We start from the raw sequence: 18393 nt of genomic DNA, 5'->3' as shown, positions 1-18393 counted from the left end.
TGTAACAGCGAATACCGGGTTTATCTGATAACTGTGAGCAGTGTTCACTTCCGAAAACTGTCTTTGCAAACTTTGTCCGCAGCGGCCTCAGGGATTTATCAGCAGTCCTGTAAAGCGGTGGCCACCCGGCTTGCTCCCTGGGGTTTGCGCTGCCCAGGCCCAGCGCCGCGGCCGCCACCCCGCCCTCCCCGCCGCGCGTCCTTGCTCGGCCCCAGTCTGCGCCGCTGCGCCGCTCCGGAGCTGCCTTCTGTCACCGCGAGCCCGGGCGCGGGGAGGGAGCCGGCCCGTGGGCGGCGAGGAGCGCGGGAGCCCGGAGCTAGGGGCTTCCGCACCGGCCACCCGGGACCAGCGCGCGGGGCTGGGAAACTTCTGCGGGCACGGGCACGAGGCGGGAGCTCTGAGCAAGGCCGGGGAAGAAAAGGTAAGAAGGGGACCGTGGGGCCGCAGCGGCCGCTGTCTCCCCGGAGCTGTTCGCAGCCGGGCACCTCGCAGCGTGGGACAACTTTGCCAGCGCGGCTTCGGCCCTGGCCCCGCCCCGACACCGGGACCTCGAGGCCGCCGACCCCGGGAGCGCCGGCGCTCCGCCGCCCTGGGTTCCGCGCCGCCCGCACCTCCGCCCGGCGCCGGGCCCCACTCAGGCCAACTGCGAGCCCAGAGTCCGGGCGGCGCCACGCGCAGCTCGGCGGCTGGGGGGCTGGGGGGCTGGAGCGGTCCTTAGAAGCGAATCCACCACCCTAGATCTTGTTGGCGCTGCTCTTGCCCCAGGCATTTTTGGAATCCGAAGAGAAAAGGCCGGATTTTCAAGCAACAAAAGCTTGTCCAAGGGGACCCCACAGCCTTATGTTTCACCTTGGGGAAGTCGTGCAGTGACTGGGAGTTTCCTGTCCCACGTCTGTAATGGCCGTGACCAGGATAGGGGGGCTCTGATTTGGGGCAAGAGAAAGCTGCCTCATCAAAGGGGACACTGACCCTTTTTCTCTATTTGGGGATCCCCCTGCCAAAATAAGGGAGGGAGGGAGGGAGGGGGGAAAGAAATTTGAAAACCACTGAATTACCTCATCACCAACTCGGTTACAGAGGTATAAGGGTCTGTATTTTAGGAAAAGATTAAAGACACAAAATCAAAATACAGTAATAGCGCTATGGCAAAAAGAAATGTTTTAACCAGGAGATATTTGCAAAAAGTAAAAAAAAAAAATTCTATGCAATAATAAATGGAAAAGTAGAATTAGAAGCCCACTTTTGAACATAATTTAATTTGATTTACTCAACTCTTAGAATGTGACAGTCTTCCTTCCCAACTTTTTACTGTAACTCTTGTAGTAAAGTATTTTGAATTTGCAGGCTTACACATTGTAGTTGGTTGGGTTTTGTCGCTGCCTTAAAATATTTTTGCTCTCTGTCCATACTAAGGTTTGGTGGCTCTTTTCTTTTCTGTTATTTTTGATACTGGGGACTGTTGCACGTATATACCCCTGGTGTGACAGTACGGTAACTTGGCATTCTTCTTTATGGCAATAGAACACCAAACAAGAACTACGTGAAAACAAAATATAAACAAAACGAAAATTGGACCTCTTTCCACATTTGCAAAATGAAGAGGTCTTGCTGATCCCAGGTGAATTTTAAGTCTCTTTTCGATCCCAAATTCTTTTGGAATACTAACATTAATTGAACTCAAGAATAAGACTTTAATCATCCTAAACTTTTATACACATATCCTGGGAGAAACAGTTGAGTTTCTTTCACCTAATCAGCCTCTCAAAAGAGCTGAATCACTGTGTATCCTGTACTTCTAAATGGTGATATTCTATGCTATTAAATAAAAATGTGTCATGGGAAACCAAAATCCCATGCCTCTTACCATAAGACTGACTAACAGAGCTGACACACCGGAGCATTCATGTCTGCTTACTTTGCAGTAGTCTGCAGGAAAGACCAAGAGTGGTTATTGAAGCATATGCTATTGTATATGAGCATAGCAACACGTGAGCAACTTAGCTGTCAGGAAGTTTCAAAATTGCTTTGGAAAATATCCGCGATCGGTTTACAAGCCTGCAAGTTGCAACTGAAATTATTTTTTCTAATTAAAGTTACTGGTCAGCTGGGATTGTGACTTATAGAGAGTATATAAGAATTTACAAAAGTATATTGAATCATTAAAGATTTTTATAGGGGGAAATATTTCCTTTACCTAAGGAAAATGTCTTAAAGTGAAAGGTGTAACAAGTATTTTCTAAATGAAATAACCAAAAGTTTCTAACTTAAAGTCCCTGTAGTAATGCTGGATCCTCGTGAAACCCAGAGAATTCAGGGAGTAATTTTTGGAGACCCGAAGTGAGACATCAGAATAATAACCCCTAGTGAATCTCACATGCACTCTGAAATTGGGGGGTGGGAGAGTTTAAGTTAATGAAAGAGAAGCAGCTGACCAAGCCTATGGAAGAATCTTCATCTCTCCGAGCCTGTTTTCCACTCGGAACAATGCTGAGAACACTACAATAATTAGGTGGCAGAGTTGCTGTGACTCCTAACTGGGCCAGTGTGTGGAAGATGAGTGCCTGGCACATGGTCCGAGCACAGCCAATCCTAGTTTTCCCTGTCCTCCTTGGGAGGTGTTTGTTTATTGACTGAACTAACTGTAAGATAAACAGGTTACAGTTTTTACTTTTAGTTTTAAGAAACTCTGGCAAAATGTTGATAATTGTTGAATCTGGGTAATGGGTATGTGGGGATTTACTATGCATTATATCATCTCTGTTTTTGTGCATGTTTAAAAATATTCATCAGAAATAATTAAGTGTGGTTCTGAGAAGAACACATTATAAGATACATTTCTAATCTTGCATTTCATTTTAAATTGAAACTTTTAAAATTATTCTATGACTGGAAGGGTAAACACAAGTATTTGTATATGGGGAGTGGTGGGCGTGGAATGGAACTGGAGAACCATCCATGGTGATCTTCCATTTTTTTGGAATTTTTTATTATAAAAAAGACCTAAGAATATGAGAATGTTGATGTTTGTGAATTCTGGTTGTTGGGCTCATAGGTTCTTATTATATTCTTTGAAATCTTTGCATTTAAAAAATTTTTAATTAATGTGAAATCACTTTATTGTTTTATAAAATTATAAAGAATGCAAATAACACAGATATGCACTTGAAAAGTCAAAGTGGTATCCTAGTATCCACAAATAGCCATCCTTAACCTTAAGTGCAGACCATTCCGTATGCCTCTCTTTGCATACAAACAAATAGAAGGAGGCAAATGCATTAATATGCAATGTGCTACTACTCCAGGGGCACTTCAAATATTTTGGGTTTCTTTGTTTTTGATATTTGATCAAAGTTCTAAATAACAAACTTGTATTTTGATTTTTAAGACTTTAGACTGTAGTTCGAAATATAGTAATTATTTAAACTTAGTATGCAACAACTGACTTTACATGTTTTAGGTAGCTTACATTTATTTGTACCTAAGAAATATTTTTAGCTATTTAAACTGTACCTCATCAATTTGAAACTGGGCTTGGTGTCACCATTTGAATTTCATTAAAATGCAAGCTCCATGAGGGCAGGGACTTATTGAATTATTGCATATATTAATAAAATTTTCCTGGCTATTTGAAAAACAAATAGCCAGTTGATAATACAGTCAGTTATGCTATAATGCTTGTTTCTAAAACAAGCATAATTCTAATGCAACTGAAATATTAGGAAACAGTTTGAGTATAACGTGAATTTTGCACTTGCTTAGCACTGTTGACTCAGTAGAAACACCAGGTGAACACATTACACTGCAGTCAGCTGATGGAGCCATGTAGGAATAAACAAAGAAGCAAATGTACACGCACCTTAAACATCTACCACCTACCTTGGCTCACCACATGTTATCCTGAAAGACTGTGTTTTGCTGTTCTTTGGCACTTGTGAACTTTCCTATACAAAAACAGTTATTCGGCATCCCAAGAATGTCTAAACATCTGGATTCAAAAGTGCCAAATAGCACATAACAAGAGAAAGCTTCAATACTGAAGAGAAACTTGAGATAAACATTTTTAAGGAGCTATGAGAATACGTGGTGTTTCCTGAGCTGCAGGAATAAGGGAGTGACCCACAATGTGGGTCAGGAGAGGCAATGCTGCAAAAATAAACATCTATGGCTGGAGTAACTTCAAGTCCTGCAAAGTCAATAGCAACAAGGCTGAAAGAAACAGAAGAAACGAAGAGATTGTTGAGCATGTGGATTGAGCACCAGTGAGTGATCTTTCTCATAATCAAAGAGAAAGCTTCCGTCTCTACATAAATGCCTTAAAGATATCAACACGCCCTGTGGAAGTGTTCTTTTTAGCTTTAGTAGTGGCTGGTTTGGTGGTTTCAAACATTGCTGACGCTGGTGTGTGGTCCACCTGGTTATTTAGTTAGAAAAAAAAAACTAGAAAAGTTATAGACAATTAGCTAGTGCACATGAACTTGTTAGATGTGTTTGCCAGGAAGGAACATGAGAACCTTAACTATCATGAACACAGAAAAAGGGAGTTAATTTGCTGAATGTAGGTCACTTGGAGGAGAGGGAAATGAAGGTGTCCACCCTTGACTCATATCAAGGAAAGACTGTTCAATGTGTCCTTGAGTCCATTTCTCCTGGCATGTTTCATCAGGAACCTCTGGTGAGGTTGTGACATAATAGCAGCTGATCCAGAGTAAACGGCGTCCTGCTAGCCCCTTTAGCCGTTTCTAGGGCATGGAGAAGTCAGAAGAACTTGAAGCCGAGCATGTGGATTGTTTACTTAAAGCAATCAAATGACAACCATGAGAAAGAGAGGTTTACTGCTCTTTTTTTCAAATCAAGAATTATAGAGTGTCGATGATTCAACATAGGAGCCACCCTTTTATCCCTCTATTGCTTGAAAAATTGTAATGTCATAAGAGGACATTTAAATTCATTGAATCATGATCTGAAAGGAAAGAACACAAGAATGCTATTGATTTACTCTAGTATATCCATGTTTAGATTTAAACTGTAAATGAATCTGTATGGTATGGTAGTTAAGAGAGCAGGTACTTGCATCTGCCTGCCTGGCAGTGAATCTGGGCTTTGTCATTTGTGTATCCTTAGGCAACCTACTTTATTCCCTATACCTCAGTTTTTCTCATCTGTAAAATGGGGACAATAAAACTACCTAGTTCAAAAATTTGTAAGGTTTAAATGACACAATATTTTAGGGTTCTTAAAAACATGGTAAGTAAATGCTCAGTAAATATTTGATGCTGGTCATAGTAGTAATAGTGGTATATGAGGATTAAGAAGATTGCATTTTCCATCACTCAACTCATCTGAACTTGGTAGGGTCACGCAATTCAAGAATTACAGAGCCATTTGTTTTGAGTACCTGTGGGCTGTCTTTTGCGTGTTAGTCTCTGGATATGTCTGAATGTCAAGTTTTTGCCCTGTACACATGGCTCAGTTTTACAAGGAACTGACTAAGCTGTGAGCCCACCATGGAGACACAGTATTCCAGGAACTTCGAAGATAGTAAATTGGTGCTGTTTTAAGTGACTAAGTTTGTGGTAACAAACTTTGTAGCAAATTACCACAAACTTAGTTACAAATGACATAAAACTATTCTGGAAGTTGTCCATGTGTCTAAATGCTTAAGGGTGTTGGGGCCAAGTAAACACTATGAAGTGGTCCTGGGAACTACAGTGAATTTAAATGTACTCCAAATTCCTAGGGCCTCTCATAGTGTCTTGTTTTCCAGATACTACTGAAGAACCATTCTCACCTAATTGTCTTGATCTAAATCTAGTAAGGATTGAGTGTCTTCTCCATAGACCTGTATTTAAATTCATTATAAGATGTAGATTATTAGATTAATGGAAAGCCTCGTGTGTAGTGTGTATATTCACTTTCTCTTACTTTGTAACAAATTACCACAAACTTAGTCACTGAAAACAGCAGGTTGTTATCTCATAGTTTTTGTGGGTCTGGAGTCCAGACATGGCTGAAGTGGATCTGCAGCTCCGGTCTCACAAGCCTGCAATTCAGGAGTCATCCACGCCACTGCGCTCCTCATTCGGAGTCCAGGGTCCTCTTCCAAGCTTTGAGGTGCTTGTCAGAATTCAGCTGTCTGTGGTTGTAGGGCTGATGTTCCCCATTATCTTGGGAACTATTGGTTGGGGACTTCTTTTAGTTCACAGAGACTGCCTGTAGTTCCTTGCCTTGTGGCCCCCATAGGAGGTTCACAGTACGGTGTTTGCTCTCTTCCAGGTCAGTAGGAATATGTCTCTCTAATTTCCAGTCCCTCTCCAGTCCTACAGTGGAGTCTTACATAACTTAACATAACATAATCACAGGAGTGACAATTCCACCACCATTTGCCCTACAATGTTACCTAATGAAGGCAGCATCTGTCCTATTCACAGGTTCTGCACACTCAAGCGGAGGGTATTACAGGGTGTGCACACCAGTGGGGCAGGAATCTTGGGGACCATCTTAGACTTGAGAAAGTGAAAAAGCATGCATGGCTGGAGATCAAATGTGACTTTGGCTGAGATGCAAGAATCACAGCCTGTAGGCACGTTCTCTAATTTCCTCAAGTCTCAGGAGGAGCCAGGTTCTCATTGGTATGGGCAGGTCAGAGGCACACTCCGGCCTCGGAGCCTTGTGGTGCATGGAGAGACTCATGTGTTGTGTGAAAAGCAAGGCAGGTGTGGACCCCGTGGAATCCAGAAAGGCACAATCAATCTGCAGTATAAAATTTAGGAGATTATCCGTCTAGGATTTCCCATGTATTCCAAGAGGTATCATCAGAAGATGAAATTGAGAAAGAAAAACCATGTAATATAATTGCTCGGGAAAGTGAAATTGTAAGGCAAAAGGAAAAAGCAGGATAAAGGCCAAGAGCTATGATGGGCTTGGCCATCTCGGTAGGCAGGCACCAGATGGTGACATCTATGCTTTGGATAACATCTGACTGATGGGAACAAAGGAATATTGTAGCCAATATCATTTACCTTTATATCAACTTAATCTTAGATAATTCTTCTGCATTTATATACTTATACATTATACATATGCACTGTTTGCACAGCATCATGCCAAATCTTTTCATTTCCTCTCTGTGCTCCTTGAAAGATTCTAGACCAACACAGTCCTAGAGAAATAAAATGCAAGCCACATATGCAATTTTAACTTTTCTAGTAGGAACTTAAAAATAAGAAGAAATAAATAGACAAAATTAACCTTAGTAATATTTTCTTTAACCCAGTATTTCCAAAACATTATCATATCAACATAGAAATCATTCATGACATATTCTTTATCTTTGTACTAAGTCTTCAAAATCCATCACGCCCAACACACCTCGTGCAGACTGGCGCATTTCAGGTCCTCACAGCCCAGGCGACGGCAGCCCCCCGTGTCGGACAGCACAGCTCTGCAGTGTCACCAAAGGCTCCTGGGCATGAGCGCTTAGCGGTGACTCTCATTTCTCTCTGTACTCACTTTCTAGACAATCTTGCCGACCCCAGTCTGTATTCATTGTTGTCCGGTGTAACAGGGACTGTTAAAAGTGTCCATCCTGCTTCTTACCTTCTGCTGTGAATTTTAGACTGAGGGCATCAGATTAAACATGACTAAAGCTGAGCCCCCCTTTCTTCTGATTTCTTTCTGAACTCTGGGATCTCCTGCAATTCCAAAAGGTCTTCCATCCTTCTTTGTTCCTCTGTCTCAATAGAGACGCTTCCTCTTTGACTTCTTCCTCGCAGTCTAACTTTCCTTTCTTTTAAATCCAACACCCAAACCATTGATTCAGTCCTCTCTCACTTGGGCTTCCTGACTTATTAACCTGATTGTCCCAAAGCTATTCCAAACACTGCTTCCACCTGAGCACTGCTGTCCTTATCAGTCAGTGAACATTTGTCGAAGACTCACTCTGTTCCAGACAGAGGGGAATACCGAGCATATACAGGGTGGGAAAAAGTAGGTTTATAGTTGTTTTTATGGAAAACAATACAATATTAATAAATAGTAATACAAGAATAAAAACTGTTTCACGTACTCACAACTGTAAAACTACTTTTGCCCCACCCTGTATATCTACATACCAATCAATGAAGCTGATATTTTAAAAATACACATACTGTGTTCATTTCTTTAAAAAATTATTTATGTACAACTGAGAGAATAATCAAGTTATGATATATAATTATAATATGCATAATATAACATACATTATATATTTTATATATTATACATTATATCCATCAAGATAACATAATATATAATGGAAGCATACAGAGATAATAAAGGCCACAAAACTCAGAGCCTAGAAGGTCCACTTCAGGCCACTGTGTCAAGGAAAGGCTAGTGCAAAATATCCACAAACCTTGAGTTTTCTTGGAATAATGAGTGGTTAGGAAGGGAAATGTCTCATTACCTGAGGAAATATGGAAATGAGAATACACAAGGAGAAAAAGTGCCTTTCCAACCCCTAAAAATAAGGATTAAAATCTAGGTCCTTTACTCTATAGAATGTTCTGATGTCTCTCACCCTAACCCTAACCCTTTCCTGTCTTTTAGTTCGATACTCCTTAACTCTGATTGCACACCAAAATCCCCGGTAAGTTTGGGGAAAACGGTGCCAGTGCCGGGCCCCGACACAGGCCTTCAGTAATTAATTCAACCCCCTGTGGAGCTGGCCCAGTGACAAAGCTGCTGTGGAGACCTGCAGTCTTCATTCTGTTCTGCCACTCCACTCCACGTGTTGACCCACGTTTGGAAGAACCTTCTGTTCCACATAGAGTCGTGTTATTCTAGGGCTAAAAGGACCTCATGTTATTTTGTCCAACTTTTTCACCTTACCGTTGAGGAAACAGGTCTAGAAATAGAAAAATCACATATTCAGGGGTACAGCTAGACCAGAGACCTTCTCTTCGGTAGTAATGTGCACAGCAGTATGGTATGCTAACCCCGGTACCACAGCCATGGACAGACCACGAGAGAGCAAGGAGCAATGCACTGAGTGATCGGCCTGGAAAGACAGCCCAGTGGTCAACAGGAGTGGTCAAATCGGAGGCCCTGCAAACAAGCAATGATAATTCAGAGACCACTCAAGAACAACATAAAAATAATGGCTCTCAAACATCAGTGTGCAGAAGAGTCAACTGGGAGCTCATTAGAAATTCATCTTCCTGGGTCCCTTCCTGGCTCAGGAGTGCCAGGATGGAGCCACCTCGGGCCACCCAGGTGATTCTGATGCAGGTGATCTAAGGACCTGCTGGGAAGTTCTGAAGTCTAAGCTAAGGTTTAGAAGATGGTTGGTGGCTTCCAATAACTGGCTTCTTGGCATTTGGAAAGTAAAGACTCAAGGGTGGGTTGGTTATAGGTCTATACCTACCAATAGTAGGAGGTCAGGACACAAGGTAGGGAAGAATAACAGAGACCACCCCAAAGGAATGAGTAAACTTAGAATTTATTAAATTAAAGATGGACAGCAGCCAAAAGTGACCATTTGTATTTCTGTCTTCAGTTGTAGTCCTCTGGGAGGAAAAAAATAGTTTTTAAAACTATCTTCTCTGAATGGCTCAGCTCTGTCACATTCAAGCAACGAGTACAGTACAGTTATGGTACTGATGTTTACTTAAAATTTTGCCAAGAGTTTTTAGTATTTTCTCATTTGAATCTTCCAGGACCCTTTAGAGTGGACAGAGTAGATAACATTGCCTGTTTCACTGATGAATAAACATTCCTGAGCTGCTCTAAGTAGCAGGGAGGAAACTGCGTTTTCTCAAACCAGCTACTGTGGAAGCAGAATGAAGTGGTTCAGACTGTGAACTTCAGTCAGGCAGACCTGGTTGGAATCTTAGTTCCAATCTTAACGATGTGAACTGACGATGTGAACTGAAACAATTTATTTACCTTCGCTGAGCTTCTATTTTCTCATCTGTAAGATGGATATACTAGTACCTTCCTCATAGGGTTATTGTGAAGGTTAAGGGAGATGACTTTTTAAAGATGCCTGGCACATAGTTGCTGAGCAAGTATATCTCCCTGAGGATCAGTACAAAAAGCCAACTTTAGGTAAATGACTGTTTCACATATGGAACACATAACAAAGTTCAGATCTGATTCCAATTAATGAGAAGAATATTGATAGAATTTTGAACTTTTAGGTTGTCTAGCAACTACAACTAACTCAATACCACCAGGTACCAAAGTTTTTAATCAGGTCAGTAATTCAGCTGCTTTACTTAAGGAGCTCAAGGTTGTAAGAAGACAAAAGGATTCCCCTATGAATATGGAGTTGTGCCAGACACTTTCAATAAGTGATGTCTCACTTTCTTAGTGTCTTTGTACTGAAGTATCTTGGATGTTGGGGTCTTCCCCACTTCTGTTCCCCTAAGTGACAGAAGATGTTAGGCCATCCATTAAATTGGGTTGAGTCTGGGAATCCAGAGCCTCTACACCAGTGTATTCAATTGACAGCCATTGGGTGCCAGGGGTCAGAAATACAAAAACATTTCTCATTGTCCCTTAAGAATTTCAGATTCTAAGAGAGGAAATTAGTTGATGTTAAATAATTATAGAGCAAATCATTCCTTGAGTGGCTTTCTGTGCCTTCGTCCCTGGCAGTATTATAAGCATTATAGATTGAATGGTACAAGTGTATATAGCAGGTCTTAAATATCCAGTGTCGGGGTCATTATTTTCCTGGCAAACCAGTCCTGGCAGAATATCCCACTTTGGTCTCCCAACACATTAATACCAGATTGACAGGCTTGAAAGGGGGTCTTGGCTGCTGGGGGCCTTGGCAGAGCGGGACATGAGTTTCCACCTGCTGTGGGGACTTACTGCCTCTTTCACCTGAAGCAAGCGGCTTACTGTCTTGTGCCCTGCTTCTCTCATGTATAAGCTGGGCACAGTGATTTGGATCCTGCCTCTTGCGTGACAATAAGTGTGATTCAATGAGGTAATGTACAAGTTCTGAATAGATCAATGCAATTTCTGAGCTAATTAATCTTCATCAGTTTGCCACCAAGTTTATGCCTTCCTTTACATTTCTTTATTCCTTTATATCACTACTCAGGGTCTTAAAATTTAAAAAGAAAAGGTGGGGAGGGGTGGTACTTGGAATTATTGTGTTTATTTGCATTTATGCTTGTCTCCATCATTTGTATCACCATGTGCTAACTTCTTTTGTAGGGAAGATTGATTTCGTTGCTTACTATATCCTTTGTGTCTCTTTGGCATTCTAGTGTTTATTTACCCAAAAACATGACTTAAGGCCTACAAGCCTCTCACACTTGGTTGATAAATCATGTTCAACATTCATCTAGCACAGCTGGCACATACCAAAGGGACACTCATGCTCCTCACCTGCCCCTGTCACTTCCTCCCTCTTCTAATACAGTGCATCTGTTTTGGTGACTGAATGAAAACACACCAAGTGGAGAAAGGCTGGGTGTGGAGTAATGTAAGCAGGGCAGTGAGACAGTGTCAAGGATAGGAGACGGCTTGGTGGCAGCTTACTGAGACAGAAGCTGACTGGGAAAGAAAGACCTGAAGCACATTGCCTCTCGTGACCATAAAGGGTCAGACTCTGAGTGTATGCAACCCAGTACATCCCCCAAGTCAAGATATTTAGGGGACAAGATATCCATAAGTTCCCTTTTGAACTGCCACAGACAGTTTACATGGCCTTTCCCCATTAGGATCATTTTAACATTTTGTCAAGGATTATAAATTTTTAAGGAAGTTTGAACCAAAGTTCAGCGCTCCACTAGCAGAGGCTATGTTTGGTACCCTGAGGAAGTGATTAATAGAAAATACCCTAGTTTTAAAAGTAGAACAGCAGGGAGATTGACATTTGCAGTCTGGTATTTCACAGTTCTCACTACCCATTGTATTTTTAAAAATTTTCCTTGAATATCCAGTCATATATAATTTTGTGTTTTATTTAAAAGATGAGAAGTTAAACATGTTTGGGGGCCAGTCTGCCCTGAATGTCATGGTCTCAGAGTGTCGGGAAGAGGCGATAATTCAAGTGAGGCAGAATGTTTGAAATGTATTTGAAAGCAAGTTGAGTAAAAACAATATCACAGTAAGTTATAGGTCTATGTCATTATTATTATTATTATTATTATTACCATTATTATTGCTTCTTTTAATGATTCACCTGGTAGCATTCTTAAAGTCCATACTTGCTGAGAAAGGGATCCCAACCCAGGAAGAAAAACCAGGAACTTCAGCAGCAGCAGCATCTTTCCTTCCGTTTCTAGTTCTGCTGATGATTACACCGTTCCTTTATTTAAACTTCAGCTCAGTCATTTTCGCCTCTGTGTGTATATTTTTTTCTGTGAAACAAAATCTGTGATACCTGATATTTTATTAATAGGTGTTCTGGAAATAATCTGTCTCAAAAATAACACTAAATATAGCATACAGGTTCAAGGGTTTTGAATGTTAATTGTGAGAAAAAAATCAATCTAATGAATGCTTCACAGTGAAACATTTATTGTTGAGAAAACTGGTGGTAAATGACACATACCCTACAGCTCTTCATCATGGTTGAGTATGTGACTCAGATCACATATTAGCATTTGTACCATATGGCTGAAAGGGTAGAGAATATATGTGTAGGGAAACAAGTTGGTAACATTTTGACCATCTGGTAAATAAATATGCAAGTAGAAGGAATTTCAATATTTATTTAGTTATAAGATGCAACCTTTCATCTGAAATAGCCTCTAATATGGTGAAGTAGAACTGAATTTATATCTCTCAAATAATTTTTATCTAAGTCACTAAATATTTTTACAGTGTACTATGTGCTCTTAAGATCTGACTTCGGTTATGTGTTTCTTATGTTTACTTATTTATTAGGACTCCGTAAAGTGCCTCATTTAAAACATCTTCCAGGAGAGGCCGCAGGACGGAACCCAGCGCACGTGTTCATGTGCTGCCGTTCTGCTCTGTCACCGCCCAGTGGTCTGGGATCAAGTACTTGGCCTCTCTGATTCAGACATTGTCAAATAGTACCTCTCAAAAGGTGGGCCATGGAGGGCCTTGGGTTGATGCACAAAATCATGTGGGTACCTCATCCTAAATTCCAACATGTAGTCCCTCCCCCCGCAACCAGAGAAGATTCTGAGTCAGTATGTCTGAGAAACAATCTATGAATCTGCACTTTTAGTCACTGTCCCAAGTGATTCTGAAGTATATTGAACTACTGTTATGGAAACTAGCTGATTATAGCATTTAACTCTCTTGAAAAATATGTAGTTATTTAATCCTAAACAAATATGAAAATGTCTGTTAATAATTTATTATTATTAATAAGTGTACTCTAGAAATATACCTTCTGTATCCTAGAAATGTAACACTTGATAGTGTTGGTGCTTAAAATATTACAACTTTATTGAGAATAGGAGTTTACCTTGAATAAGTAATGTTGGTGATTCATTAAATATACATCTCAATTATCCTTGTTTAATTAGATACTTTTTGTTTTGTTTTGTTTTGTTTTTGCACAGGAAACCACAAAATATTAGTGGACTACATTTAAATCAGGAGCCCAGATGAACTTACAGAAGCAGCATGGGATTCTTAGTTTTCCAAGATCCGTACACTCCACACCCTTAATCACCACAACTCGTGTCCAGGCTTTCTCTGGTTTGGGGTGGATTTAGCAAAACTTGGATGATGGAGAAGCAAAGGACTTAATTACTCACTTCGATATCATCTAACATCAACGGGAAAGTGAACCAGACAATAATACAGCCATGGAAAGAAATTTAACTTTATGGAAGAACCTGATCGATGAACACCCCGTCTGCACAACCTGGAAGCAAGAGGCTGAAGGAGCCATTTATCACCTTGCCAGTATTTTATTTGTAGTAGGTTTCATGGGTGGCAGTGGATTCTTCGGACAACTTTATGTCTTCAGTTTGCTGGGGTTGGGTTTTCTCTGCTCTGCTGTCTGGGCTTGGGTAGATATCTGTGCAGCTGACATCTTTTCCTGGAACTTTGTACTCTTTATTATCTGCTTCATGCAATTTGTTCATATTGCATACCAAGTGCACAGCATAACCTTTGCCCGAGAATTCCAGCTGTTGTATAGCTCCCTTTTCCAGCCTCTGGGGATCTCTTTGCCTGTCTTCAGAACGATTGCTCTGAGCTCTGAAGTGGTCACTTTGGAAAAGGAGCACTGTTATGCCATGCAGGGGAAAACTTCCATTGATAAACTCTCTCTGCTTATCTCAGGAAGGTTTGTACTCTTGGTGCTTGAATGTCTTTCTTCTAGCTACTAGCTTCTCTTCCTTTCTGCTACATTTCTATCTCAGGGTAGCATAGTCCTGTGTGAATTTAACACCCTGTGTTGTGGGAAAGCCCCTGACACACGAGTCATGGATGTAGGCATTCAGAGTACATGGTATTATTTGCCTGAAGCAAGAAATAATCTAGAGCCTTGATATTTCTACTTAGAAATCAAATGTATGAATTGATTTATCTGGATATGCTATGTGTTACTTGGAAGTAATTAGCTTCCAAGCTAATTACTGAAAGTTATGAGAATGATGCCAGCTTGAATTAATATAATACTTATGCTGGCATGCAAAATATTTTAAATAGATTCTCATGGGGCATTCTTTTAAGTAATAGAGAACATTACATTTTGTAATGATCAACTCTTTCAGTAATTTCTAGCAATTGCCCATTTGCTAGAAGCAAGGTGGGTGTACCTCATTTTGGATAGATAGATAGATAGATAGATGACCCTTGAACAACACAGAGGTAGGGACGCTGGCCTCCACACAGACCTCCGTGTATAAATTTTGACTCCCCAGAAACTTTACCAATAGCCTGTTGTTGACCAAAAGCCTTAACCTTCATTTAATCAGTTAACACATATTTTGCATGTTATATGCATTATATACTGTATTCTTTCTATTAAGTAAGCTTGAGAAAAGCTGTTATTAATAAAACTGTAAGAAAGAGAAAGTGTATTTACAGCATTTGTTGAAAAAATTGCATATAAGTGGACTTGCACAGTTCAAACCTATGTTGTTCAATGGTCAATTTTATATAAATAAATAATATATATTATGTATATATTATATATAACAGAAAACTTGGGGAGGAAACAATGTGATTATTTATGTTTTCTTTAAAGGTTAAGTATTTAATTTACAGAGGTATTTATCGTGGTAATCTTTTGTTCTTCAGTGTTCTACTTAATTTAAATCTGAGTTCACTGAAACTTTTTATTGACGTGTAATATACATGCATAAATGGGCACACATCATAAATGGACAGCTTGATGAATTTTCTGATGAATTCTGCCCAGTATGCCAGAATTTTACCTGTGTGAGGAACATCAGTACATGAATCTTAGAGGAGATTTGTCACTTATTATCATGTGTGAATTTAGTATTTTTCCCTTCAAAATTTTTATAGCCACAAAGGTCATCAGAGACCTGAAATATTGTCCCTCCCCTTGCCCCCAATTATGTGTTGGCTTTCTCCTTCCTCATAAATGCTATGTTTTGTGTTTGGGTAGGATCAGAGTGACAGTGGATGGCGAGTTTCTGCATTACATTTTCCCCTTCCAGTTCCTGGATTCTCCTGAATGGGACTCACTGAGACCCACGGAGGAAGGCACTTTTCAGGTAAGGGATAGCAGGCGCACACGGTGAACCTGGCCTCTTCCGAACAGATAAACAAACACAGCAGCAGGTGGCAGCGGAATAATTTATATTTAACTCTGGAATGTACCGTGCAGCATGCATGACTTCCCAAAGCCACCTGACTCTGGCTGGTTAATGTCACTTTATAGGTCCAGCAACAGGAGAAGAATGAGTTTCATATGACATAAAGGAGTTCATGAGAAATAGTCTTGATTTTTTTTTCTTAACTCCAAATATGGGAATAAAAATATAATTCATTGAGATTTGACTGTACCCTAAACACTGCTGCTGTGATGGTTTAAAAACACCAAGAAAGAAATCTGCCCTTATTACAAAATAAGTGATTTTTAAAATTTAAAATGCTGATGGTTTGCAACAAAATGCTAAGCCTCCTATCTATGCTCTGCTGCCCATGTCTGGTAGTTTTGAAGGATAATCAGTTCAGTAGGTTCAATCTGTTATAATGTATTCTGTTTCCATATGATTAATACATGTACCATATGTTTGTGTGTTTACAAATACAAATTCATGTACATATGCAGAATAGGTAAATAAATTCTATTTTGTACTACTGAAACTGGATTAGGTTAAATGTCCACAGTCCTCAGTACTGACTTGGAAATACTTCTCTAACATTAGCCAACTTTATTATATTTTAGTATAAGGAGCTCTTGCTTCAGTGAAATGCAAAACATAGATATTGGAACTTAGAAAACAGATAAATTTGAGATGGGCACAATGTTGTGGCTGTTCATGGTATAAATTTTATATATAGTCATGAATTTTGGGGGTCAGTGGGATCTTTTAACCTTAAAAAAAAGCAGAAGGAAAATTTATTTAAAATTTGGAGCACCAAAAATTGTGGCAGAACTTTTCTTGTCCCCTGATCTTTGTTTATACGTGATTTTACTTATTTATTTTTTTTAGGTAACCCTCACAGCAGAAACTGATTGCCGGTATGTGTCTTGGAGGAGAAAGAAATTGTATTTGCTCTTCGCTCAGCATCGTTACATCTCCCGCCTGTTTTCAGTTTTAATTGGCAGTGACATTGCAGATAAACTCTATGCCTTGAACGACAGGGTGTACATAGGAAAAAGATACCACTACGATATTCGGTTACCCAACTTCTATCAACTTGCAAGTCCTGAAAAGCCCAGGTCACCCCTGATAAGACATTTTCAGAATTCCAAAAAATATTGTGATAAATGACATCAAAGTCTGAAGTTTTATAATTATAAAAAAAGACTCTCTTCATCCTTCCCCAAAATTAAATAGCAAAATAAAGAAAATTGAGTTCACTCATATTTTTATACATCAAACTGAGAGGCAAGACACCATTGCCCACTGTTTTATTCATCTCCACTTCTGCATTGTGAATAAATTTTGCCAATTTTTCTGTATTTCTCATTTGGCTAAATGGGGGGAGGATGAATATGGGCAGTTTGTCCTTTTCTGCATCAGAACTGGGAGAATGAAATGGTGCATTCTCAGCTATTTCCTCAGATTTATTCAAATCTGTTCTCTTGCCCCATTAAGTTAGCTGTTGCTTCTCTAGAAGCAGCCAGTGAGCACTCTCAGCAGGAGAGTGGACTGATGTGGCAACACATCCGCGTTTCCAGAATTCACCTTCTGCTACAGCCTCTGATGAAAGCAAGATGGGTTGTTGTGGTGGGTTGCAACTATTTATTTAAATGTGAAGTTACTTAATGTGACTAGAAAGCAGAATAAACGTGAGATGATAATATGCCAATCTTGAAGCCTGTTCTCTTGCTACACATCACTCATCAACTTAATCTTTACAGTAACATATTCTAAAAGAGGCATTTCATGAAAAACAAAAATGCATAATAATTACTGAGTAAAAAGAATACCCGTAAAGAAATAGTAAAAATGTTGCACTGCATAGTCATCTCACACACTCAGCTGAAAGAGTAAGTGTGAGTGGTTTGACTGGAGTGTGAGGGACACTTAGCGAATGCTCCCCCACCAAACAAAGAAGGGAGTCTGCCTTCCAGCCATTCCGGCAGCTTTGTAAAGAAGAGCTTTAGAAAGAGACCCTCAGTCACAGATCCGATCCCTATTTTTGGAAAACTGTTTTGTTTTTGTTTTTAATATTGCACACAGGCCATTTTCTTTCGTGGAAAGATATATCATCCTAAGTTTGACAAATGTGTACTGAGCACCTACCACGGGTCCAGGTGCTGATTTGGGCAGTGGGGATACATCAGGTAACTGACAGTTCCTATTCCTCACAGAGCTTACATACTGGGGGTGAAAAAGACCGATAATAAATCAGAAAAACCTAGAGTTAGAAAGAGACAGTGCCACGGAAAACAATAAATGAGAGAAGATAGATAGGAAGGGGCAGTACCCTTTAATAGGATGGTTAAGGAAGGCCTGAATCAGAAGGTAATGTTTGAACAAAACCTGAAAGAGGAAAGGAACAATCCAAGCAGATAAAGGGCAATCTGGGCAGAGAGGAGAGCAGGAGCTGAGGGGTGAGCCTGAGCATCTGGAAGGCCAGCATGGCTGGGGCAGAGTGAGTGCCCTCAGGGAAAGAAGGCAAAGATGTGATTTGGGGAAAATTGGGTGGGGCCTCATAAGTCCTGGTAAAAACTGGGACTTTTATTCTGAGAGCGACCAGAAGCCACTGGAGAGTTTCAAATAGAAGAATGACGTGATCTACCTAATCTTTAATAAA

General features: G+C 40.3%; 1 protein-coding gene across 2 annotated transcripts; it reads left to right on the top strand.

The window, feature by feature from the left end:
* Positions 1-210: 210 nt before the first annotated feature.
* Positions 211-17434, top strand: POPDC3 (popeye domain containing 3). 2 transcript variants are annotated; one of them, XM_045843412.1, is made up of 4 exons: positions 211-421; positions 13539-14272; positions 15566-15674; positions 16620-17434. In XM_045843412.1, exons 2-4 carry the CDS (start codon positions 13788-13790, stop codon positions 16899-16901), a joined length of 876 nt encoding a protein of 291 aa, XP_045699368.1. In that variant the 5' UTR covers positions 211-421; positions 13539-13787; the 3' UTR covers positions 16902-17434. The 2 variants fall into 2 exon arrangements, with proteins under 2 accessions (XP_045699368.1, XP_045699369.1); XM_045843413.1 differs by lacking the exon at positions 211-421 and adding an exon at positions 1520-1618.
* Positions 17435-18393: the final 959 nt, after the last annotated feature.

This window comes from Phyllostomus hastatus, unplaced genomic scaffold (genome assembly GCF_019186645.2).
Source record: "Phyllostomus hastatus isolate PE091 unplaced genomic scaffold, TTU_PhHast_1.1 phas_contig_40, whole genome shotgun sequence".
Classification (NCBI taxonomy): Eukaryota; Metazoa; Chordata; class Mammalia; order Chiroptera; family Phyllostomidae; genus Phyllostomus; species Phyllostomus hastatus.
This window is presented reverse-complemented; position numbering and strand designations above follow the sequence as displayed.